Raw genomic sequence first — 26,466 nt, forward strand, 5'->3', positions numbered from 1 at the left:
ATATTTGAGGTAAGTCAATGATACTAATGTTCTGTTACAGTTATTCCAAAGTATTAGGTGAGTGGGTTGGGACTGAGTTATGAGAGGTCAAGTAACTGCTTAGAGTTCAATAGCTATTAAGACTGAAGCTAAGGGATTACTGACCTACTAACATTACTAATATGCTAATTAGGGGTTCCTTACGTACTGGAAGTACTGATTCTTGAGATAACAATTTTTATTTAATTTTTTAAATTTTTCTAAAAGATTCTATTTATTTGAGAGAGAGAACCCGAGAGCACGAGAAGGGGGGAGGGTCAAAGGGAGAAGCAGACTCTCTGTTGAGCAGGGAGCCGGATGCAGGGCTTGATCCTGGGACTCCGGGGATCGCAACCTGAGCCGAAGGCAGCCACTTAACCAACTGAGTCACTCGGGCGCCCCAAGAGATAACAATTAAAAAAAAAAATATGACCCAGGATTGTTTTCTTACTGTACCTTCTAAGCATTTTCTAATTTAGAGAATTGTAAGTAGTACAGAAAAATGTCTTTATTTTTTTTTTACAATCAAAATAATAGACTAATATTTTATTTTCCATTTTTCAGATTTGAACTGCCACCAGTTATTTTGTTTTCCATGGATGGATTTAGAGCTGAATATTTGCAGACATGGGACACCCTCATACCTAATATTAATAAACTGAGTAAGTCTTCCACAGCCTCAGGCACACAATGGATAAGGACACTAGTTCACCAGTCTGTAGATGGGTACCTTCCTTCCTGACCTTCCATATTAGTCATTTGCCTTCTCCCAGGTCCTCTGAAGATCCTGAGGAATTTATCACTCATGGTATCTATTTTCATACTTATTAGCTTCACCTTATTTTGTAGCATGCTTATCTTTTTGTTTGTTTATTGTGATTTGTTTTGTATTTGAACATAACTTCCATCCTAAGAAAATCTCTTCACATACACTGTCTCCATAGTGGTGTTTGTCAGACTTGGGTGTTGGGTCTTAGCAAGAAGAATGTGACCAGCAGGGACAGGATCCTGAAGGAGCCTGGGTGGCAGAACAGAGCCGGCACATAACAAGTGCTCCAGTAGGCAGAAAGTCCAATATCTGTGTCTGGTTCTGGAAGTCAGCTGCCTGGAACCTGGCTCCACAGCCTCGTAGCTGTGAGACCGCAGGCAAGCTAACTTCACCTGCTGGTACCCATTCTCTTGAGTTGTAAAATCGTCCCTTCCTACCTGATGGGCATTCTGTGAGTACATAATGTGGTACACACTGAATGATTTTTAGCCGCTATTACAATTACTGGTTTTCTTGTCATCTTAATCAGGATGTCACACTTCTATTCCGGATACTCGGCCCTCATACGATTTTATAAGGTTATTAATAAAGAGAAATTAAGTACCTAAGGAGGCAGAACCAAGAAGTATCAGTATGGTTAGAGCCAGACCATTGGCTCCCGGGTCTATAGTCTTCACTGCCCCACAATTCTTTCTTCCCCCTTCTGTCAGGCCCTCGTTTGGCTCCAAGGTCCTCCAAGTTTATCAACAATTTTAGCGTTGTCCTGTTTTTATTTTTCTCCAGATAACTAAAAATTAGCTGTTTGAGACAAGGCATTCCTTTGTCTTGGTCTCAGTTTCCTCACTTGTAGAATGGGAGGATTAGCTCTAATGATTTCTACTGTTCATTCCAGCTCTAAAATCCCATGATGGACTGCTTCCCCCTCTAACACAAGGTGCTTTGTCACTTCAGCTTTTTTCTCACTCTCTGAGGCAGATCCTTAGCAAAGACATTGAGAGTCTGGGATTCTGACAGAACTGGCTCCAAATTCGGGATTTGCCATTGAAACGCTGAGTTACTTCGGCCCTGAAAGTTAATTAACACCTCCCACAGTTTGTTTCCTTATCCGCATTTTCCTTGATAATCTGGATATCAAATTCTGTATCCGAGGAGAATTTAGCTAGTCAGGCTGAGCTGAACCCCTTTTGAAGTGGGATTATTTGATTTGCTCATCCCACTCAGGGTTGGAAATGACACCAGTGAAAAATATTGGGCCTTGGAGAGTATTCCCTTTCTAAGGTTTAATATGTATTTTTTAAGTCACGCAGACAAGATTTTGATCCTTTAAGGTATAAACATCACTAACTAGGGCTACCAAGGCAAAATGGGATGTTAGCTTTCAGGAGACCCGATTAAGAGTAGATGTGATAAGATTTAGGATTAGGACATCCTGGGAATGGTAGGCTTGAGGGAGGAGTGTGACAACAGGCATCACGTTAAGGAAGTCTAGAAACCCATCTCCAGTGTCCCATCAAGCCCTCTGGGTTGGGTGACAGTGACAGTGGTCATGGAAACTGAGCATGAATTAATACCACAGCACCATGAGTCATACCTGTGATGGTTAAAAGGGCTCAGACTCAACTCTAGTGAGCAGGTGAGGTCATTGTCTTGCCTGAGTGTGGGTGGGAACAGAAAAAAAGGGGTCAGTCCCAAGAACAGGAAACTGTCCGGTAAGAGGTGATTTGTCTTGAACTACAAGTCAGGTTTCCTGGAAAGTTGGGCTAGAAACTGGGGATAGAATAAGACTAGTAGAACAGGTGTATCTGACAGGAAATGTTTGCAGAGTTTTGAAGATTAGAGTTAGCAAGGTTTACATTCGTGAATAATAGAACTCCTAAATTCTCCACAGCAGACGCCATTTGCTGTCTGCCCCCTCCTCCTCCTCCTTTTTAATTTTATTGTGGGAAAAACACTTAACATGAGACCTAACCACTTAATAGGCTTTTGAGTATATAATGCAATACTGTTACCTGTAGGCCCAGTGTTGTACAGCTGATCTCTAGACTTCATTCATCTCATGTAAATGAAATTTTATACCCATTGATTAGCAACTCTCCACTTTCTCCTCCCCACAGACCCTAGCAACCACCATTCTATTCTTTTGCTTCTGTGAGTTTGAATCTTTTAGATGTCTCATATAAGTGGAATCATGCAGTATTTGTCTTTCTGTGACAGGCTTGTTTCATTTAATGTCCTCAAGGTTCATCCATAGGGTTGCATATTGTAGTATTTCCTTCTTTTTTTTTTTTTTAAGGCTGAATCAAGTTCCATAACATTAAAAATGCATTTATCTGTCAATGGACATGGAGGGTTTTTTTTTCTACATCTTGGCTGTTGTGCATAGTGTTACACTGAACATGGGAGTGTTAATATCTCTTCAAGATCTTGATCTCAATTCTTTTGGATAAACATCTGGAAGTGAGATTGCTGGATCATAGGGTAGTAGTATTTTTAATTATCTGAGGAACCTCCATACTGTTTTCTACAGTGGCTGTACTATTTTGTATTCTCACCATCCACATACAAAAGTTGCAATTTCTCTATGCCCTTGCCAGCGCTCGCCTTTCGTGTTTCTGACAATAGCCATTCTAACAGGTGTGCAGTGATAACTCATTGTGGTTTTGATTTGCATTTTCCTGATTTAGTGACATTGATCATCTTTTTTTTTTTTAAGACTTTATTTCTTTTTTTTGTCAGAGAGAGACACAGAGCAAGCGCACAAGCAGGGAGAGCAGGCAGAGGGAGAAGCAGGCTTCCTGCTGAGCAAGGAGCCTGATGAGGGATTCGATCCCACAACCCTGAGCCACAGGCAGATGTTTAACCAACTGAGCCACGCAGGCATTCCTGATCATCTTTTCTTATACGTGTTGGTCGTTTGTAGGTCTTCTTCAGAGAAATGTCTATTCAAGTCCTTAGCAAATTTTTCAGTGGGTTTTTAGTTTTTCTTTTCTAGAGTTGTAAGAGTTCATTATATATTTTAGAAATCAATTCCTTATCAGATATACAGCTTGTAAACATTTTCTTCCATTCCATATGTTGTTTCTGTTGATGGTTTCCTCTGTTGCACAGAAGCTTTTTAGTTTGATATAGTCTCACTAGTCTATTGTTGCTTTTGTTGCTTATGCTTTTGGTATCATATTCATGAAATCATTACTGAAACCAATGTCATGAATCTTTCCTCCTCTTCTAAGACTTTTACAGTTTCAGGCTTTATATTTGAGTCTTTAGTTCATTTTGAGTTAGTTATTTTTTATGGTGTTTGAAAGAGTCCAGCATCTTACTGGAAAAGCTTGGTTTTTCGTTGTGGGAATGATGTTAGCTGTGGGCTTTCCATATATGGCATTTATTATGTTGAAGTAATATCCCTTTACTTCTAGTTTGTTGACAGTTTTTATCATGAAAGGGTATTGAATTTTATCAAATGCCTTTCGTGCGCCTGTTGAGATATGATCATGTGATTTTTATCCTGTATTATATTAATGTGATGTATCACATTAAGATTTTTGCATCTATGTTCATCACGGATATTGTCCTACAGTTTCCTTTTCTTGTAGTGTCTTTGTCTTTGATATCAGGGTAATGCTGTCCTCGTAAAATGAGTTTGAAAGTGTTTTCTCTTCAATGTTTTGGAAGAGTTTAAGAATGATAGCATTAATTCTTTAAATATTTGATAGAATTCAGCAGTGAAGCCTTCTAATCCTAGGATTTTCTCTGGAAAGGTGTAGTCTAGCTAAAGGTTTGTTAATTTTATCTTTTCAAAAACCAAGTTTAATTTTCATAATTTTAAAAATTATTTTTCTCTATTTTATTTATGTCTGCTGTAATCTTTATGGTTTCCTTCTACTAACTTTGGGTTTCGTTTGTTCTTTTCAAGTTCCTCGAGGTATAAAGTTAGGTTGTTTATTTGAAAGGGTTTCTTTTAATGTAGGTGTTTGTTGCTATACGCGTGCATCCTCACACTGCTTTTGCTGCTTCTCTCGGCTGTTCCACCTACTCATCCATTTCGTTTTCTGCTCCTCCTTATAGTTTGTAGTTACTCGGGGTATGTGTTTATTCCATTTATATTTTCAGATTTTTTTGGGTGGCACTTCCCTTTTAAAATTTTTTTAAAGGGGTAAATTATATAAACAATAAACTTTTTAAAACAATATTAAAAGGTAAATAGTAGGGAAAATATGTATCTAATAGAATAACTACCACCAACCCAGAAACAATAAAACTCTTGTCCTGATCTCATCTCTGCAGAAGCAACTACTCTTATCAGTTTATTGTGTGTCCTTCCAGAATGATTCTTTTTAGTTTTAATTTAGATTATTAAATTCTGGAAGAAACAATGGTAGAAGATTTTGCTTTCTGGGAGCTGTTCTACAACAACTCTGGTTCAAAGGCAGGTGATCCAAATGGTAGCCTGAGTCATGAATAGTAAGCAGGTGTGTCCTGCTTGGGACATTCGCAATAGGGAGGTGTCATGTTCTTCCATTACCAGTAGCTTAGTTTATATTTTATTTTATACTCAGTGCCTTTAGGCATTTAAGAATTTAATTACATTACCCATGTTTGAAGGAAATAAAAACAGAAACTGACTTTATATTTCGTTTATTTTGTAATGCTTTTTCTCCTACTTAAATTCCTTTCATTGTATAATGAATTGGATCTCACTTTATTTTCTTATCATACAACTTCTTAACAGTAATAAATGTATCTTTCTATGATTGAGAATGAGATTTCTTTATTGTTTGTATTAACTAAAAGAAAAGGTTTTTTTTTAAAGATTTTATTTATTTATTTGATAGAGATAGAGACAGCCAGCGAGAGAGGGAACCCAAGCAGGGGGAGTGGGAGAGGAAGAAGCAGGCTCATAGCAGAGGAGCCTGATGTGGGGCTCAATCCCTTATTGTCGGGATCATGCCCTGAGCCAAAGGCAGATGCTTAACCGCTGTGCCCCCCAGGAGCCCCAAAAGAAGGTTATTTTAATTTTCAATTATACTTAGGAATCAAATCGCAGGGCAGGCCTCAGNTTTAACCGCTGTGCCACCCAGGCGCCCCAAAAGAAGGTTATTTTAATTTTCAATTATACTTAGGAATCAAATCGCAGGGCAGGCCTCAGCCTTAGGTACAACAGAACCACTAGGGATGCTTGCCACAAATGTAGATTTTATTTTTATTTATTCATTCATTTATTTATTTATTTATTTATTGAACTCCCTTTTCTTCACCTTCCACCTACCCCTCCATTCCTACCAGAGTCCTGTTTAGTAAACTTGATATGGAGCCCAAAAAGGTTCTGAAGAAGGTAATCCCTAGGTCATATTGGAAACACTGCGTATTGGACCAACTCCAAGCCCAGTTGAGCAAACATTCATTATTTCTAGCTTCAAACTTTGTTACTTTCGGACAACAATCATTTTTGCTTTTTGTTTTCACCTAAATAGAGTCGATAATGATGAAGCTTTGCTTTAGAATTTGAGTTGACAGGACTTGGGTATGGAAAATTTCTGGCATTTCACTGTTGCAGAGGGAGCGGCAATGCTGCAGTGGTTCTGACCTTCTGCGGGGTCATTGCACAGACCGAAAACAACAGGACATTTGATAGCAAAATTGACGCCATGCTTTGTGGAAAACAGATCACAGGAAACTGCAGTGATCCAATTGGAAACTATACTGAAAATAATAGTAGTAAAGTTAGCTCGTTTTGTGTTACTACATGACATGGGCGTATGCTCTGATACAAGTCAAATTCCTTTTCAGTTTTCTAGATAGTTGTGTTGACTTTTGTTATATTGGATACTGTCATATAAGAACTATTAGCTGAGATGCAAATGTGATCTAGACATTCTCTTCCTAATGACCAGGGTCAGGAAGAGGGGAGCAGCAAAAGCAAAGCTGATGGCAGTGTATACTTTAGGGTACGCTTGGCTGAGGGGTCAGCAACTCTGGTCAAAACTCTGTTTTTCTGTGTCCTGCTAAATGCTAAGAATTGTATTATATTTTTAAATGGTTGGGGGGAAAATAATATTTTGTGACATGTACAAATTAAGTGAAATTCAGATTTCAATATTCATAAATTTTTAATGGAGGACAGCCATGCTCATTTGTTCACGTAGCATCTGTGGATGTTTTTGGGCCTCAATAGCTGAGTTGAGCCATTATAACAGACTGTGTGGATTTACAAAGCTGAACATATTTATCTGTCCTTTACAGAAAAATGTAGACCCTTGATTTGGCTCACTTCTCTACAAAAAACTGACATTCCTTGGGATGGAGAAATTATAGGCATCAGAATTTCAACCTCTTTCCATCTTTAATCCACTGTTTAGTTACTTTTTTTATTTCTCTGGAAAATGTTATGTTCAAGTTTTTATTTATTAAAAAAAACTCAAAAATTTTCCCCCATGGGGAAAGCCTGTTCTTGTTTTTACTGGAGGTGCAGGTGACACGTGACAGTTCATAAAATGGCTTCAAAGGTAGGGGTGAGAGGGGAGATAAAAAATAACATGGGGTGGGAAAGAAAAAACAACCAGGAGGAGGTAAAAGCTGGCTGGTTCCTTCTCGGCCTGATTTAGGGGAGGGAGGCGGTGCCTCTGAACAGTATGATGGATCCCTTCCTTCAAACAAACTGGTAGCTCTAGGGATCTTTTGAGTTGGAGTCTCTACAGTATGGTGGTGGTCGGGGTTCCCCACTGTTGATGGCAGCCAAGGTCCGCTTTGCCCCTGCCAAGCAGCCCAGGTCCTCGCCTCTGGGACTGTGGGCTGCCTGGGTCCGGGGGGCTGCTGCCACTGCCACAGGAAGTAGGGGCGGTTTTGTGGGTGCTGGGGCTTCTTAATTTCTCACTATGCTTTGTTGCAGAAACTTGTGGAATTCATTCGAAATACATGAGAGCTGTCTATCCAACCAAAACCTTCCCAAATCATTACACTATTGTCACGGTAAGTGCTTGGCCCAGTGGCAAGACCAACAGGCATAGACAGGCAACTGGTCACCACGGACACGCTGAGGCACGGCCACACTGAGCTCCATGCCACACATTTCACAAGCACACATGGTGACAGTTCATGGCTTAATTCAGGCTAGGAAGTAGCATCTCACTGCGAGGCCAGTCCAGTGCTCTGTGGTGTGAAGTATGATGGATGTCCCAGCAGTAGGCTAATTCATCTGTGTGACAGGCCAGGATAGCTTCTTGGAAGTGAGAAACACCATTCTCCTTTGATCTTTGGAGTTGCCTCCACTTATCTGAAAGTCAGCTATGGTAGGTTAAGTGTGAGGACAGCCACTTTGATGTAGGAAATTTCTTTTTTTCCTAATCTTTTCATTGTCTTTAACTTGACAAAGCCATCTGTTTTAAATAAATTCATTCTGGCTAGATCGCTTTAGATAAAACAAATAAACCAAGTGAATTGTCATGTATGGTAAGACATAAGTGAGATGATCAATTTGAAATCAAAATAAAATAAAATTTATGTAACATTTATAGATTTAGAACACATATTAAGGAGTCCTTTACCTCAGCCTTTATTACCAAAGGGTATTGGGTCCTTACGACTTAGAATTTATTCTTTTATTACTGTGAAACAGTAACTATAATATTTAAATTTTAACTTGTAAGTAATAATATGTAATGTACGCATGTATGCTTGGGTGTGTATACATATACACACATACATGCGTGTATACGTATATATACTTGCAGATTTTCCTAAATACTAAAATTGCGCAGCTCACGTATTCCCACCTGAGGTCTACCAAGGTGACACTCTGCTTTTCATGTTGTAGCTCTCATACAGTAAACAAATGTTGTTTCCACAGTCTACTGCCTATTTAGTATCATATTTTTCATGTTTGTGCTTTTTGTTGATGATTTTTAAATTGCTGCTTAAAATAGCCCTCAAGCGAAGTGCTAAGTGCTGTCTAGTATTCCGAAAAGCAGGGTTGCCATGATGTCCCTCATAGAGAAGATATATGTGTGTTAGATAAGCTTGATTCAGGCCTGAGTTATAGCCAAACAACAGCCTAGGTTATATGAGATATCTTTAAACAGAAACAGACAAAAACAAGATTATGTATTGACCAGCGGACAAAAATGTTGTGACCACAGGCTTGCAGGAACCTATCCCTGTATTTTCCTGAGGAGTAGCGGTTCAGTATTCACTGAATCAGTGTTTGCAGCAACTTTATAGAACATAATTATCACAGACAATAGGGAAATGCAAATAAAAACTACAATGAGATATCACCTTACACCTGTCAGAATGGCTAGCATCCAAAAGACAAGAAATAACAAGTTTTGGCGAGGGTGTGGAGGAAAAAGGAAACATGCTCTTTTGGTAGGAGCGTAGACAGGTGCAACCACAGCGGAAAACAATACGGAGTTCCCTCAAACAATTAAAAATAGAAATACCATGTGACCCAGAAAGAAAAAGAAAGTGAAAGCACTAAATTGAAAAGACATACACCCTATGTTTATTGCGGTATTATTGACAACAGCCAAGTTATAGAAGCATTTTCACTGTCTGTTGATAGATGAATGTATAAAGAAGATGTGGTATATATGGAATTTTTTTCATTTTTTAAATTAAACTCAATTAATTAACATTTAGAGCATTACTAGTTTCAGGGGTAGAGTTCAGTGATTCATCAGTTGTATATAACACTCAGTGCTCATTACATCAAGTGCCCTCCTTAATGACCATCACCCAGTTACCCCGTCCCTCTACCTCCCTCCCCTCTAGCAACCCTCAGTTTGTTTCCTATGATTAAGAATCTTTTATGGTTTGTCTCACTCTCTGATTTTGTCTTGTTTTATTTTTTCCTCCCTTCCTCTATTCTCCTCTGTTTTGTTTCTTAAATTCCACATATGACTGAAATCGTATGATAACTGTCTTTCCTTGATTTACTTATTTCTCTTAGCAAAATGCCCTCTAGTTCCATCCATGTCATTGCAAAGATATCATTCTTTTTGATGGCTGAGTAGTATTCCATTGTAGATGGCATAATACGGACTATTACTCATCTATAAAAAAGAATTATATCTTGCTGTTTGTGACAACATGGATGGACCTAGAGGGTGTTATGCTAAGTGAAGTAAGTCAGACAGAGAAAGACAAATACCCTATGATTTTACTTATACGTGGAATCTAAAACCAAAACAAATGAACAAACTAACAAGCAAAAACCAAAATAAGAAACAAAATCATAAATACAGAGAACAAACTGGTGGTTGCCAGAGGGAAGGGAGTTGGGGGGGGTCAACAAAATAAGTGAAGGGGATTAAGAGATACAAACTTCCAGTTATAAAATAAATGAGTCACAGGGATGAAGGGTAGAGGATAAGGATGTAGTCAACAATAAGGTCGTTATGTTGTACGGTGACAGATGGCAACTACCCTTAACCATGGTGAGCATAGGTTAATGTCTAGAATTGTCAGATCACTGTGTTGTACACCTGAAACTGCAATAACATTGTATGTCAACTATACTTCAATAAAAAAAGAATTACATATACATAAATGTACGTACATTATATATATAACACACATATATAGCGTATGTTTGTATAAATAAAGGGTTATACATAAGTGCTATTAATTTACTGTATATACATACGTGTGTCCACATTCATATACATAGTAATATTCTGATGTAATGACTCTAAATCTACCTAAAATTAGTTACAAATGCATGGCGTATCATAGGCTTTCAATGAAATGTATAGAATAAATAAATATGTGATCAGATTGAAGGAATGATTGGGTTGATTGATGAGTGGAAGGGAAGATGGTTACAGACGAGGCAGGCTTCCTTCTAAAGTGCTGGTAACACACTTGAACCCCTTTACCCAAGATATTTGATACTTGAAAAAGCTTCCTAGTAGTACATTTCTTGCGATTTTTGCAAACGTAACCAATGGCCGATCATTATAATACAGGAAACTTTAACAGTAATTAATCACATAAGAGTTATATTAACACCATCAGCACAAAGCCATCTGCCAGTGTCATTCATTTGCTGCTCTAGACTATGGCAGAGCCAGAATACCTACACATGTATATAAATTCCTATACTTACACCTATCCCTATACCTACCCTTACACCTATACCTATGTATATACATATATATACATACATGTATGTATTTGGTATTTGGGTTTAACCCAGAGGTTTTATTTTGAAAGGCATATGACATCTTTCCAAGATATGAGTCACAGATTTTATGCTATTTCAACTTAAATATGTTTTATTGATGTATTATTTTATTCTAAATCTTTTTTGAAATTATCGTTTATCATTTTAGGGATTATATCCAGAATCCCATGGCATCATTGACAATAATATATATGATGTAAACCTCAACAGGAACTTTTCACTTTCATCCAAGGAGAAAAATAATCCCGCTTGGTGGCAAGGGCAACCAGTATGTAGCATTCTACATGTGACCCCAAAATAATCTCCATTTTTCAGTGTGCTAGTGGTTCACTCTTCTCTCCAGTTTTACATTATCTTTCTAATTTCTAAGGGTGGAGGGTGGTGGGAGGGTGTTTCACCACTTACAATTTTAATCTTCTAAATATGTATGATTGCTGGCCTAACTTGCCTTCTGTTGAAACCTGCTGAGTATTCTAAACATATCAATGCAGAAACTTCTCAGGAAGATTTTCTGTTAATTTTTCCCCTCATTCTGATTCTTTAAAAGGAAGGAGGAACTGTACAATTTTACCAATTTGAAAAAAAAAAGGTCTTTCTTACTAGCTTACTGTGTTTTTGATTTTCGAGGTAGATCCCTGGGTAATTAAATTTTGCAGCTGTTAATATTGTGTGGTTTCTAAAAAATGTCACCGTTCCTGTAAGTCTACCCAAGCTAATTATTCTCTTCACTTATCCTAAATTTTCTCTTCTAGATCTGGCTGACAGCAATGTATCAAGGTTTAAAAGCTGGTAGCTTCTTTTGGCCTGGATCAGACGTGGCTATCAATGGCTCCTTTCCTTCCATGTATATGAATTACGACAGGTAGTGAAGGGCTTGCAGAGATGATCCCACCTACGCAGGCCTGATTGGGATGGTTTCGGTCTTAATCTTGATAGTAATTCTGCTTTTCTGGTTGTTTGGGTAAAAAATCTTGAAGAAATCATTGATTTCTCTCTCTCTCAACCCTCATCTGGTCTGTCAGTAAATGCTTGTGGCTCTAATTCAAAATACATGCAGTCTGAGAACTTGGCTATTTCCAGCATGACTGCTGTGGTTGGAGCTATCATCATCCTTTGCCTGTTACTGCCCTTGCCTCTTGACACATCTCCCTGCTTCTATTCTTATCTCCTGTCATCTCTTTTTAATCTATCAACCAGAAGGGTAAAAAAAAAAAAAGTCCAGTTACGACACTTCTTTGCACCAAAAATTTCCATGGCTCCCTGTCCCATGCACAGAAGCGTGCAAGGCCCTGTCGTTATGACCCTCACCACCCCCCTGTGTCTTAGACCGCCTCTCTCACTCCTCCACCAGGTTCTCACCACCCGGGTGGACCTTAACCCAACTGGCTTGCTCTGTGTAGGGCATTTGGGTGGGCTATTCCCTCTGCTTGAGATAACTCTCTCCATGTATCTGCACAACCCGCTCCCTCACCCCCTTCAGGCTGCTGCTTAAAAATTATTTTCCCAATATTTTCTTAGCCTGATCAAACGAAGATTTCAAATTCCAAACCATGCCCACCCTGGTTTCACATGCCCTTAACTGTGTTCTAGTCTGTCTTTCTCCATAGTATTTGTCACCTTGTGATACACTACATAATGTATTTATGTATCAGATCTATCGTTTATTGTTTATTGTCTTCACTGGAATGTCGTCTCTAGAAAGGAAGGCATCTTTGGTTTGCCCACTGGTAAATTTTATTTAAAATGAACTAATAGTGTGTAGAAATAGGTGCTCAATATAACATAAATGCATAAATGAATGAAATAAAAATCAAATGAATGGATCATAATTAATGGTCTTTTATTTCAGTTGGGGGAAAAATTGAGGGAGGGGAGGTTAAGAAGGAAAGAAAATAATATACATTTAATTTATATTGAGACAAATGTATCTCTAAGTAGTGAAAACAGGAATCCCTTTGAATAATACTGAATCCCCTTCAGTATTCTGATCACATATGAGCACAAAATGGATATCTAAAAAATATCAACCTGTGTTCCTGAGTAGGAATATAATGGGATTATTTTTGATTTGATTAAATTTTGAAAATTATTTTTTCTTTTCAGAAGTATCCCATATGAAGAAAGGATCTCCACATTGTTAAAATGGCTGGACCTGCCCAAAGCTGAAAGGTTCTATCTAGTGTCACAAAATTGCTGGCACACTGGGGTATTTGTGGGTCTAAAATGAAATTATTTCTTAATTGTAAATGACCATTTCTGAAAGAACTTGGCGTTTCTTTTTTTTTTTTTTTTAAGAAAATTTTAAGAATTATTTGCTCTTGAGAATGTCGTGGGCACTAGGGGGCAATAGAGATAGAGCCAGTACCAGAGAGTAGAGGCAAGTACCGCAGAACCAGATACAGCCTAGAGGCAGAATGCAGAGCGGATCTGAAACTTTGTTTTGAGCACAGACTCACTGAGCCCGAGGTGCGGGAGCAAGGCCCTGGCAACCGCCTGGAGTCAGAGCATCCTGCAAGAGAGCAACAGGTCACTAGAAACCAGACATTCGCAGAAAGAACGAGAATGGCAACCCAAGGAGTGAGCCCAAAGTCAGAGACTGGGAGATAGAAAGGACTGGGCACAGCAAGAGAGGACTCAGCAGTAAGAGTAAGGCCGAGGTTCCTAAGTGATTTAGAGCCGCTCCACACCCAGGAACATCTTCCTTCCTTCCTTTTCCGAGAAGCTCCATGCTGGGGCCAAGCAGAACCACTGGGCTTGGATGAAGAGAAGGAGACCAGAGGAAAAGAAGGAAACTATACAAGTTCTAAACCTATACATTTCCCAAATCCAACCAGCAGGTGTATTCCAAGTTGATGTCTTTCTCTGTTTCCATTTTACCCCTAGACCTGCTTTCTACACCATCTACGTGGAAGAACCTGATTCTGCAGGACATAACAGCGGGCCAGTCAGTGGCGAAGTAAGTGTTCGATTGAACAAAATGCAAGATCATCTAGCCCTAACCTCCAACATAAAATATTCTTGAATTCCCACTACATAAAATGTATTTGATATGAACATGAAGACATTAAAATAGTGAACGGTCTACCTCCTTAAACCACAAAATAATTAAAAGCCTAAAAGAAGATACCTGCTTTACTAACTACAACTTGATTCATTTGACAGACATTTGGGGGGGACTTAGATGCAGCTGTGTGATTTCACACAGTGGGCGCAGCCAGGCAGCTACCGCATGCCAGTTCGGCACGTTAACGTAGCTCAGTCCAAACGGGGTCACCTGCACGTCGGTGGTGGACTGTCCCGCGGTGTCTTCATGCACTTTGTTCCATTCATAAGATCCTTATAATCCGATTTAATATGCTCCTGCCTTGGGCAGAGTTCTTCCTCTCCTCCTGGGCCGCTATTATCATTGAAGTCCCCTTTTAAATATTAGTTTTGTCATTATCTAAACCATTACGTTACATTTTTACTACAGAAAGATAGGACTTAAGTGTTACTTAAAAAAAATAAAGAAGTCATCTGTCTTCTGAAGTCCATGGAAGCCTCTATCGTCCTGGACATAATGTAAAGCTGGGAAGGCCTCCATGAGGATGGCGTTTTCCTGCCTCATGGAAACTGATTTCACAGTTGTCTTCTGTTGGAATACAAGCATATTTATCCTGGCACCCCGACTTTGTGGTTTATCAGAAGCCCCCTTCTTACTTTTTTCCCATTAAACCAAAATGATTCCTTGCACAAAGCCCCACTCAAGTCCTACCACTTTTAACCCTTTGTCCTCACATTCCAACACGGCTTTTGACTATATCCCAGAATTTAAGATTTAATCAGGCTATTTTATGGGTAAGTGGCTTAAGAACTATCTGAAGTATATTCACCACTTCTTTCATTTTCTTTTTCTTTCTTTCTTTTCTTTTCTTTCTTTCTTTTTTTTTTTTTTTTTAGCGCACAAGCGCACATGAGCTGGGGAGAAGAGGGGTAGAGTGAGAGGGACAGAGAGAATCTCAAGCAGATTCCCGGATGAGCGCAGAGCCTGACAACAGGGCTTGATCTCACCACCCTGAGATCATGACCAGAGCCAAAATCAAGAGTTGAAAACTCAACCAACTGAACCACCCAGGTGCCCCTCTATTTTAATTCTTATCCATATTTGATATGATTGTTTAGAGGGGACACTATAATCTGCATTTGCCTGACACCCACTGCTGACTTATACAAGGCACCATATCTTTTTCTTCTATTAAGTGCTCTAGTTTGGCCTCCAAATAAACTTTATCATTTTGAAAGGTGCTGCAAAGGAAAAGATCAAGGTGCCCTGAGAGGTGGTTAAGGAGGTCCTGACCTAGTCTGGGGTGGTTAGAAAGTTCTCTGAATAATAAAAAAAAGGTCATCAGTGACCTGGCTGAGGGAGGAGCTGAGCAGGTAGAGGAATGCACAAAATGGACAAATGAGCGGACAGGCAAATGGACCGATGGTTAGATGAATGGACCGCATGATAATAGTTAAGAATAATAATAGCAGTTACTCTTCTCGTGTGCACCTCTGTGCCAGGCGCTGCTAGAATGCTGTGTGCAGACTATATCCCACGCACATCTGGAGTGCAGTGGCCCAGAGGTGAGGGCTAAAAGGAAGCCTAGAGAAGCAGGCAGACACCAACTCATGCAGGTCCTTGTTGGCCATGTAATATGTAATGGCAGCCCTGAGGCACTTTAATCAGGGAAGTGACACGATCAGATGTACGTGTATTTAAGGATCAGTTTTACTGTGTGAGAGGAATGGGTTAGAAAAGAGATCACTGTGTCTCGAACTAGGGTAGTGGCAACCCTTAGGCCCTTGCCTTTGTCTCAGGTCATGATCCCGATCCCAGGGCCCTGGGATCAAGCTTTGTATTGGGCTCCCTGCTGAGCAGGGAGTCTGCTTCTCTTCTCCCTCTGCCCCTCTCCCTGCTCGCTCGCTCTCCAAAAAATGAAATCTTTTAAAATATGAAATCAGGACTACAAACTACGTATGGGTGCATACACAGTTTGGCTTTAATCTTTTTATGTTTAGCATTGTATTGGGAGCCGTTCCCCATGCCGTGCTTCTTTAAAACACATTTCAAAATGTTTGTTAAGTATGTAAGTATGCCTTAAGGATATGGCATATTTATGTTTACTTGTATTGAAATAATGAATGAATGAATGAATGAATGAATGAAGTGATAACTAGCCTTAGGTATAAATCTCCATTTGTACTGTGTTTATGAGAACAAATGCCCAGAAGTTAGCTGTTAGGTTATAGGGTAGCCTTATAGCCTTTTTAACTCTGCGGTTAGGCAATGTCACGTGATCCCCCAGCACACGTGTAACCACGCAGACCTCTATGGGGTGTCCATGACCTCCCCTCCCCAGCCCTGGGCATTATCATGAAAGCCTTTGCAGCTGAATAACATTGTGGAGGTTGAACGTTTTTCTCAGATATTTATTGGCTTGGTCTATCTTCCTTTGTTGAAAACATGGTTTAATTTTTTTTTATTTGTTTATAGAAATTTAGGGAATTGGTATTTGATACATGTGGTACTCAAAATCCAGAAATTTCAGAGAAGGAAATGTATTCAGTTTTTACTCCCTTAGATAGTGATTTCATTACTTAAAATTTTAATTCACGAAGACAATCTTAACTCCAGTTTCTTGTTCCCCCTCAGGTAATTCAAGCCTTACAGTTGGTAGATAAGGCTTTTGGAATGTTGATGGAAGGCCTAAAACAGCGGAACTTACACAACTGTGTCAATATAATCCTTTTGACCGACCACGGTATACTTTTCTTTTTAAATCATATTTTATCATTGATTGTGTCTTACCACCTCAAGGATCATGCAAAAAGGATAGTGATATTTTAAAGTCTGTACTTCCAGACCTAGTAGCTCTTGAATGAGCAAGGAACAAGTTTTGTGGTAGGCTGTGATGAATAGAGGACTAAAAATTTCTGGTTTATTCTACCATTCATTCTGAAAATCCATCCATAAACTTATTTTTCTGTAAAAATGGAGTTAATAGTACTGAACAGGGATATGGTTGGATTGTTGTTCAAATATTTTTTGAGTGCCTGTTCAGTGTCAGATACTTCCCTAAATACGGTGTGTTTGGACGTACATTAAGCAGAAATGGGCCTCTTCCAGATGAGGGTAATCCTCTCTAGGTTAGTCAAGCTAAGCTTCAAAGGCTGTGAAGGAACCAGGCATGGAGGAGAGGAGGAAAAGGACTATGTCTACAGAACTTTTGTTCATATTTTAGGACATCAAAATAATGAGAACCAGAACAACTTATTTTAAAAATTTCTAAAATTTTTTTAACACATTGTCCTAGTGTTTTAAAATTAAAGGTAATCATTTTAATGTGCATTTTGTTAAATTTAAAAAACAAAATAAATTTACGAATAAATATGAAAATAAAAACTTAGGTGTAGTCTGAAGAATCTTTAAATAGTAAAGGTTTAACTACGGAAATCTTTTTTTGAAGAGCATGCTCCTTAAATAAATTTAAATAACATGTGTACAACATTAGCTTTCTCTAGAGGATTTTCTTCTTTGAAGTTGGTTGATTTATGTTGAACAAATGATCCGTTTATAATTCTTGTTCATTCTTCTCTTATAAACATAACCCTTCTTCACTGTCAGGATTTTCAAGGTCTGCCATTTAGAGTGAAATCATAGGGTAAATTGTACAGGTGCTCAGTGAAACTTGAGATCTGTAACACAATATCTCCTATTTGACATGATCAAAGACAACTGATTGTTACTATCTATATATGTATTCAGTGGATTTTTTTTTTTAATTCAGGAATGGATCAGACTTACTGTGACAAGGTGGAGTACATGACTAATTATTTTCCTCGAATAAACTTCTACATGTATGAAGGGCCTGCCCCTCGTATCAGGGCTCGTAATATACCTCATGACTTTTATAGTTGTAAGTATGAAGATGCCTATGTGAAAAAAAGGTAAAATCGAAAGTGAATAACTGTACTTCCTGATTCTGGGGATGTAGAGATTGCCAGTTCCCCTCTTCTGGCTTCTTGGGAAAACTACACAGAATCAAAGGAGAAATCCCCTTCCTTGTTTAATATAATCAGTCTATAAAGTCTACGGTAATATTTAATATTGTTAGGTTAAAACATTCTAATCATACTAATATTAATAAAATAGTAATTAAAACAGCATTAATATAAACAAAATTAATATATTCTACTTAATTGTTAGGTTAAAATATATTCTACATATAGGTTAAAATACATTCTTAAATTCTAAAATAGTTCTTTGCTTCAAATAATTTCTTATTTAATCTTACCAGATCATAGTCACTAATAAATGTAGATGTCAAATTCATCTGAGTTGTTCGCATTTGTAATCTGATTCATTTTTTTTATCTTTTGAAACAGTTAATTCTGAAGAAATTGTTAGGAACCTCAGCGTAAGTATACAGTGTCCTAATACATATATGTAAGGTAATATAATGTCCTTAAAATCTGGGTTGGAAGGAATTTATATTCTAAAACATAGGCTCAGAAATACTGAGCCAAAGGCACTTGTCATTTGTTTTTGAAACCCTCTGTTGACATTATTTTACATTCGTATCGGTTGTTTTGTTTTGTTTTGTTTTTAAGATTTTATTTATTTGATGGGGAGAGAGAGAGGAGAAAGAGAGATTGAGAGCACAAGCAGGATGAGCAGCAGAGGGAGGAGAAGCAGACTCCCTGCTGAGCTAGGTGCCCGACGTGGGTGATTCCAGGACCCTGGGATCAGGACCCAAGCCGGAAGCAGGCACTTAACTGACTGAGCCACCCAGGCGCCTCACATATCAGTTGCTTTTATCTTAGGTGTTTCCATTTCCATTTTATCTTAGGTGTTTCCATTCGCCACCCCTACAGGAGATTAGTGTGGGGGACTCCTGGTTTTCACTGAGTGGGCTGATGTCCCATGCGGAAGGGCCATGCCGGTGCGCCTCAAGCTGCATTGCCTGTCCCATGTTCTGCATGACTTAATGTCAGAAAATAGTGAATCATGAACTCTTACCGATCTCTTCATCCAAGTCAGAAAAATGATCTCCTTACCTTCAAAGTATAATTGCAACTGCTTTTGATTGGTTCCCACATTCCAGGTCGTGAGTAAAGGGGCAGGATAAATTCCAAGTACTTAGCTTAAGGCCATCTGGGGTTTTCAAAGTGGAGCTCACCCCTCCTAGAGAGACCTGACATGTTCTTAGGTGATTCTGTATTTAAGGTATATTCCCAAGTATGTTATCTGTTATATGAGATTCATGAGTTTATCATTGCTTGGGATGGGGCTTGATTATTTAAGTATAGGTGGCATGCAATTATAGGAAAAAAATGTTAGGATGCAATGTGAATGACTGAAGGTGAGAAAAACCCAGGGTGAAGAATGTTACTGTACCCTGGGACCCACCCCACGTCTGATGTAGAAATGACCATTAGAGGGAAGTTTGGGTGGCTCAGTCGGTTTAGCGTCTGCCTTCGGCTCAGGTCATGATCCCAGGGTCCTGGGATTGAGTCCTATACTGGGATCCCTCCCTGCTCAGCAGAGAGTCTGCTTCGCCCTCTCCTGTTGCTCCCCCTGCTTGTGCTCTCTCTCTCTGTCAAATAAATAAATAAAATCTATAAAAAAAATTTTCGAAATGACCATTAGAGCAGCAGTTGTTTAGAGTCTTAATCACTCCTTTTTTCTCTTACACCTTTTTTTTTTAAAGATTTTATTTATTTATTCGACAGAGATAGAGACAGCCAGCGAGAGAGGGAACACAAGCAGGAGGAGTGGGAGAGGAAGAAGCAGGCTCGTAGCAGAAGAGCCTGATGTGGGGCTCGATCCCATAACGCCGGGATCACGCCCTGAGCCAAAGGCAGACGCTCAACCGCTGTGCCACCCAGGAGCCCCTCTCTTACACCTTCTGATACGTGATCTCGGGTGCACTTGGGAGGCAGTCTTACCCGCGCTGGCGAAGGGCGTGCAGGCAGTGCGTTCATGCTGATGGGAGGCGCACTTCAGAATTTCCAACATATGGACTCTTTACAACCCGATATTGTTGCTCTTTTCCCCATTACGTCACTAGACATATAGCTGAAGGCCTGTTGGGTGAAGAAGGGCAAATCTCTAACAGTCCCAGTAGCACAGGGGATTGGATACCACAGACTTTGGAAATCCATTACCTGGCATTGTCAATAGAGGCTTGGCCTGGAGCGACAGAGCCACGAAGAAATGGACCATCATGTCGTGAAGTCGTCCACGATTCCCAGGAAATAGTGCATGTGGTAGTGCAATATTCCTGGTAATGCTGGTCCACGGTCCTGTATTGAGCTTATTTTGGACAAACATAACCAAACACGAACGGGTGACTCTTTAAGTCCAACAAAGTCCTGGCTGCATGACAGACAACAGCATCAACTGTTCTGCGATAAAATGACCCAAGTTTTCCCAACTTCAGGGTCTTCAGCCTAAATTCTCAAAGGCAAAATATAACCCCATTCTTTGGAAGTTGGAGGCATGCCTCTTGTCTCCTCGGGGTTTACTCTGGCTACATACTGGCTAGGAAAGTGTGACTCTCATATGACCTGTGGTTGTCAAGGGCACAGTCTAGTCCTTCGGGTAAGCCTCTGTCTTCAGCTCAGGTCATGGTCTCCAGGTCCTGGGGTGAGCCCCACACTGGGCTCCGCGCTCCGTGGGGAGCCTGCTTCTCCCTCTCCCGTGCCCCTGTTCATGCTCTCTTTCTCTCTGTCTCTCTCTCAAATAAAGAAAATCTTAAAACAACAACAAAAAAAGGAAGTAATGATGAATTAGACAGAAAAAGAAGCAGCCTTGATAAAGATACCAAAATAGGCAAGAAAAAAACTGGCTGAAATATCTGCAATAATCCTTTCCCCTTTTCATTCTGTAACTCTTTGCTGTGTTGTCCATACTTCTTTTTCAATTGTTTTTTGTTCAATTTCATGGTATCTTTTTTCATCTATAAATTGAGCACAAAATAGTTTGAGCACAAAATAGTAGTGACACAAACTTAAAATATTTATAAGATGATTGGGGAAGTAGAAAAAAATGTAATTTCCCCATATTCTTACCTGTATTTTGTTTCTCTTGTTTCTCTTGCATTTTTATACAGTTTTAAAATATGCCGTCAAGTTACTGCAATAATTATTAAAGAAATAACATTTTACTCCAGTTTCTAAGAGATCCATGAATTTTTCACTGTCCTAAGTCTCAAAAACTTTGGACTAGATTTGAGAATTAAGCCAACATAGGTTATTTCAAGGGTAAATTGAATCCATTGTAAGAGGATTTTGGTGCAGTTAAACTGATTTTTTAAATTTTTACTGATATTTACTAATGTGTTATATACTTTTCATATATAATTTAAATTCAAAAGTCATAATTGCCACTCGAAATCTAGACATATCTACTGTCTGTCAAAAAAGGAGGGGAGGGTTGTGTTGGCTTAAGATACGTACACAGGAATAAAAACTTAGAACGTCAAACACCAAATCATAATTTAAATAATATTTTTAATTATAATTTAAATGTTGTTGCAACAACAAAAACAACATAACTGGGGAATATGATCACATTGAAAATAGGTTTAATAACCTTATTTTATTACCCAAGCTTAAATCCTCTTACATTTTTTTTATTATTAACCTGTACTGTATTATTTGTTTCAGGGGTACTGGTCTGTGATCATCAGTCTTACACACTACACGGTGCTCCCCACAATAAATCTTGCCACTTTTAAAAAAATGCTTAATTGTCTTAGAAGATGAAATTGTTGGATTAGCTTGCACATTTTATAACTTAGACGAAGAAAGAATTTACCTATTTTTTAGTGCAGGAAACCTGATCAGCATTTCAAACCCTATTTGACTCCTGATTTGCCAAAACGACTACACTTTGCCAAAAATGTGAGAATTGACAAAGCTGTTCTTCTGGTGGATCGGCAGTGGCTGGCTGTGAGGTTTGTGCGTCTATTTACTTGTCTCGTGATACTTTTAACAACCATCTTTCAATATAGATTACCTTCATTTTACCGTGCTGTTATGATCATGTCATTTTTCCTGAGTGCTGATACTCCTTGACTTCTTATGCTACCTCGCACTTCTGCATTTGAAACGCCTGTTATTAGGGGGCCAATCTGCCAATCTTAGCATCCTGACCCTCACAATATAGACGAGAGGGAGGAAGAAGACTGACAGTTTATAGACCATTCCAGAAACTATTAGTAGCACATTCCTAACCCCCACTCGGGTCTTTTTCAGGTGGTAGACAGGATGTAAACATGATCTCAGTTGTCTTCCAGGTTGGTAGTAAGCGATGGATTAGATGGCTCTTCGAGATCTTTGTGGTTTTTATGAAAGAGCACCTTTATGGCTCTAAGGCCAAGCTAACAAATTAGGTGTTAATATTTATTTCTTTTTTCTAGTTATCATTTACATTGCTTAGAGAAAATAAAAACGATTCTGAATCACTTCATCCCAAGATAACCAGTTCATTCATTGGTTTCACAAATCACATTGATGTTTGTTTTTGTGAGTGCTGGGCCTTGATCCAGGCGTTTGGCATACAGACGGGATTCTCATCCAATGACGAAGACTGATAATAAGCCAGAAAACATATATACACGCTTTCTGGTAGTTTAACTAATGTTTCCTATTTTTATATTTTATTCGAGTGTTTTGGGTTTTTTTTCCATGTGCAGAAATGGTTTTAAATGGAATGAGGATCATATTGTTTTCTGGCCTTATTTATATGCTATGTAATGCCGGAGGAGACAGAGGACAATGGGAATACAGAGTCTGAAAGATACGTTTAACAAAGAGGAGACAAAAAAAGATGAGGTACTTGAGGTCTAATGTAAATGGGAGCAGGATGAGGACCTGGGGTTTAGGCAGAGCCTGTTGTGTGAGAAAACGGGAAACCCCAAGCAGTACGCGGTTGGGCCAGAGAGCGTGCGTGTTCACACACGACCCCTAGATGGCGCTGGCCTCTCTTCTTGGAGTTGGAGTTTCATAACCTCTTGTGAAGGTCAGTGGCTTCACTGCGTGGCTCAACATAGCATTCTCCAGAATTAAAAAGACTAAGCTTTACTAATATTAAGTATATAAGGCTCTTAGTAATGTAGGCATGTAATATGTAAACACTTATAAGTCCAAATGTGGGTAAATTCTCCAAATATTTACTGTTGAGAGTATGACATTGAAGAAGTTAGGAGGCCACTGGTACAAAATGAGCAAGTGCCCATCGATCCTATAACATGACCTACTGCTTATAGAAGAGAGTCCAGCCACCGGAATAGCTCCGGGTATTACACATTAATATCTAGTCTCAAATTATGAGCTTTGTGTGTTTAACAGCTAGCAGTGAGATGTTCAAGGCTGAGAGTTTAAGACCCACCTCCACACCTGGTTTGTGAGAACTTAAACAAATTAATGTCTCAGGACTTCATTGTCATCATCTGTAACACAAAATCAGCCTGGTTTTATTATTCTCTTGATATTAAAGTAAACTAATTAGATCAAAGGAAATGTTGACGACAGCCCAAACCAGAGCAACCAAGGAGTCTCGTTTGATTAAGTCCAGAATTGTAGCAAATTTCATCATTGAGTGAAACCTATCACTACCATCATCATCCTCATTTTGCCTAAAATGTGTTGGATTTTACGAATTTGGGGAAGCCCAATTATTTGAAACTACAACAGAAGTATTGTTAAAGTGCCCCCTTAAAGAACATGAATAATAGCTTTTTTAAAAAAGATTTTATTTATTTGAGAGAGAGAGAGCGCAAGAAGGGGGAGGGTCAGAGGGAGAAGCAGACTCCCCACTGAGCAGGGACGCCGATGTGGGACCCGATCCTGGGACTCCAGGATCATGACCTGAACTGAAGGCTGTCCTTCAACCGACTGAGCCACCCAGGTGCCCAATAATAGCTTTTTATTTTATGATCAGAAAGTGACAAATACTTCCCAGGCACCTTTCCTTTTTTTTAAGTCATTTTTTTAATTTTTAATTTTTCTTTTTAATTTTTAATTTTTTAAGATTTTACTTATTTATTTGTCAGAAAGAGAGAGCACAAGCAGGGGAAGCCGCAGAGGCTGAGGGAGAAGCAGGTTTCCTGATGACCAAGGAGCCCAATGTGGGACTCTATCCAAGGACCCTGGGATCATGACCTGAGCCAAAGGCAGCTGCTTAACTGAGCCACCCAGGTGCCCCTCCCAGGCACCTTTCTAAGAAATGGGGTAGACACAGTCCCCACCCTGAGGATCTTTGTACCGGCAAGGAGGAAGACAGCAATTACAATCAGGTGTAACGAATGCTGCTTGAGGATCAAGTACAAGGTACAAGGAAACAGTAATTACACAGCCCAGGTGTGGGTGTCAGAGAACGTCAGAGGATGCTTCCTGGTGGGTGTGATTCCTGCTCTGGGCTTTGAAGACTGAGGATGGGATAGGCTAAATGTTGTCACATATACAGCAGGTCTGCCCCAGGCAGTTGTGCAGTCTGTGCACTGCCCAGAGGCACTCAGCCAAGATGAGAGGCAGTGGAAAGAGAACCCTTGCTCAGCTCACTGAGCCCTGACAGGGGAGCTGTGTCTGCAGGAGCAAACAGACCACTTTTCTTTGCTGGAAGGCATCCACCTGCTTGCCAAGCCCCGAGCACTGCCAGGCTGTATCTTCTCAGAGGTGCTTCTTTCTCAAAATGCTCTGCCCAGAGCAGTGGGGCGCCTTTTTAAAGCCAGAGCAGTTGCTCTGGGGCAAGCAAGGGTAGAAATAGGTTTGCAGACAGAAGGACTGGGTTCCAGCAATTTCAAGTAGTTCTGTATTGCTAGAGCAGCAGGTGAATGAAGCTGTTCTCCTGAAGGCCCTTACCTGTCATGACTAAAACCTATGATTTTGACTGTAAAGGAAGCCGACCATTGGTAGATACAAGGTGTCTAGAGGGGGATATGTGGATATGTGGATTTGCATATTAAACATATGAGTAGAGTGTTTAATATGAGTAGAGTGTGTGTGTGTGTGTGTGTGTGTGTGTGAGATCTGGGAAGATTCTGAAATTCAGAGTCAGGATAACCAATTAGGAACTCTGTTCAGGTCTGAAGTAATAAGGCTCTAGCTTAGAATGGTGGCTGAAGAGGAGAACAGGGGAAACTGTGAAAGGGGCTACACAGGTGCAGAAGACCTGGCAGCTGCCTGGGGGTCAGGAAAGAAGTATTGCTCGTCACCCACCTGTGTCATTACTCAGCTGTGGCGGAGAACCTGGCCTTGATTTCGACTTTATTAATTAGACATAGATAAGGTAAAAGAGAATTTGTTCCAGAAGATTTCGTAGGGTGCTTGGAAGTTGAGCTAAATCGTGACAGATAAAATCAACTCACCTTTTCTAAACGCTGGCTTCTATTGTTCCATATGTAATTTCCAGAGTCAAATTAATGGTTGGAAAGCAGAAGCAGGAGCAGTTAGAATAGCAAATTTCTAAAATGTTCACTTGAGAAGAATAGAAAATAGTGTTTTTCAAACACTTTTTTATCTTTAACTTCTGATTAAGTATTGACTTTAATATTGACTGAAGTTTTCTAATTGAGTTGGGTCAGAAGTTGAAAATATTAAAAAAATATTTTTCTGAAAATAAAGATAGAAAGGGTCAATTTTAGAAAATTTTTACCAATGACTTCTTTCTAAAGACCTTTTTTCTTTCTTTTATTACTGAATCTTCTAGCCTCCCACACAGAATGTAAAACTTAATTACCCCCAGATAGTTTCAATAATCCTGAAGGAACCAAGAATCTCCGCAATAAAGATAAAAATATTTTTTAAACAACTCTTTCCTTATGCCAAAAATTTTATTGGGCTTAACCAAGGTAATGAACTGGCACCTTTGGGTAATTGAATTTAAACCCCTTATAAATAGGACCCCTCTTGTTTTCCCCATTCCAGCTTAGCCTCTCCTTTCTTCCCTCTCTTGGGTAGAGTTGAGTGTAGCCTGCTCAGTGTTGTGATTTATTTTTTATTTTGTGATTTATTATTACTTAAGCCGAGTGGGAGTCATTTAAGTTAATTTTTTGAGACACTTAATTAAAGTCCTGCCTACAACATAAAAACAAACAAAAACATTGTGTGTGTGTGTATTTGACTGAGGAGTGGGAGGTGGGAGTAGGAAAGCATGTGAGAAAAATCTCTTAAGGCCAACTGTTGGGAAGAGGAGTCTTTTTTCCATTAGACCTAATTTGAACCAGTATGACATTGTTGCTTTACAAAAAAAAATGTACGTTTATTTATTGCCATTTTTTTCATGTATAAAAACCAACTATTTATAAGATTGCTAATACTGCTCAATTCAAATACTAAAATATAAGAAGGTGGGCAAAAGACTAATTATATTTGAAAAGTCATTCAAATAATGGAGCAACATTCTATGGAAGAATAGTCCAAAAATTAAAAATAAACTCTGAATTTACAAGAACATACTAGCTTCTTC

The 26,466-nt window shown here is 39.2% G+C and overlaps 1 protein-coding gene across 1 annotated transcript in view; it reads left to right on the forward strand.

The window, feature by feature from the left end:
• Positions 1-26,466, forward strand: part of ENPP3 (ectonucleotide pyrophosphatase/phosphodiesterase 3) — a 68,973-nt gene that overhangs the window by 17,478 nt on the left and 25,029 nt on the right. The window contains exons 6-15 of the mRNA XM_002923020.4: positions 583-680; positions 7,674-7,753; positions 11,116-11,235; positions 11,720-11,829; positions 13,071-13,136; positions 13,851-13,923; positions 16,645-16,753; positions 17,780-17,908; positions 18,378-18,409; positions 21,825-21,952. Of these exons, the coding sequence (XP_002923066.1) occupies positions 583-680; positions 7,674-7,753; positions 11,116-11,235; positions 11,720-11,829; positions 13,071-13,136; positions 13,851-13,923; positions 16,645-16,753; positions 17,780-17,908; positions 18,378-18,409; positions 21,825-21,952 (945 nt within the window). The remainder of the gene's footprint in view (positions 1-582; positions 681-7,673; positions 7,754-11,115; positions 11,236-11,719; positions 11,830-13,070; positions 13,137-13,850; positions 13,924-16,644; positions 16,754-17,779; positions 17,909-18,377; positions 18,410-21,824; positions 21,953-26,466) is intronic.

The sequence above is a fragment of the Ailuropoda melanoleuca genome, chromosome 10, assembly GCF_002007445.2.
Source record: "Ailuropoda melanoleuca isolate Jingjing chromosome 10, ASM200744v2, whole genome shotgun sequence".
Taxonomy (NCBI): Eukaryota; Metazoa; Chordata; class Mammalia; order Carnivora; family Ursidae; genus Ailuropoda; species Ailuropoda melanoleuca.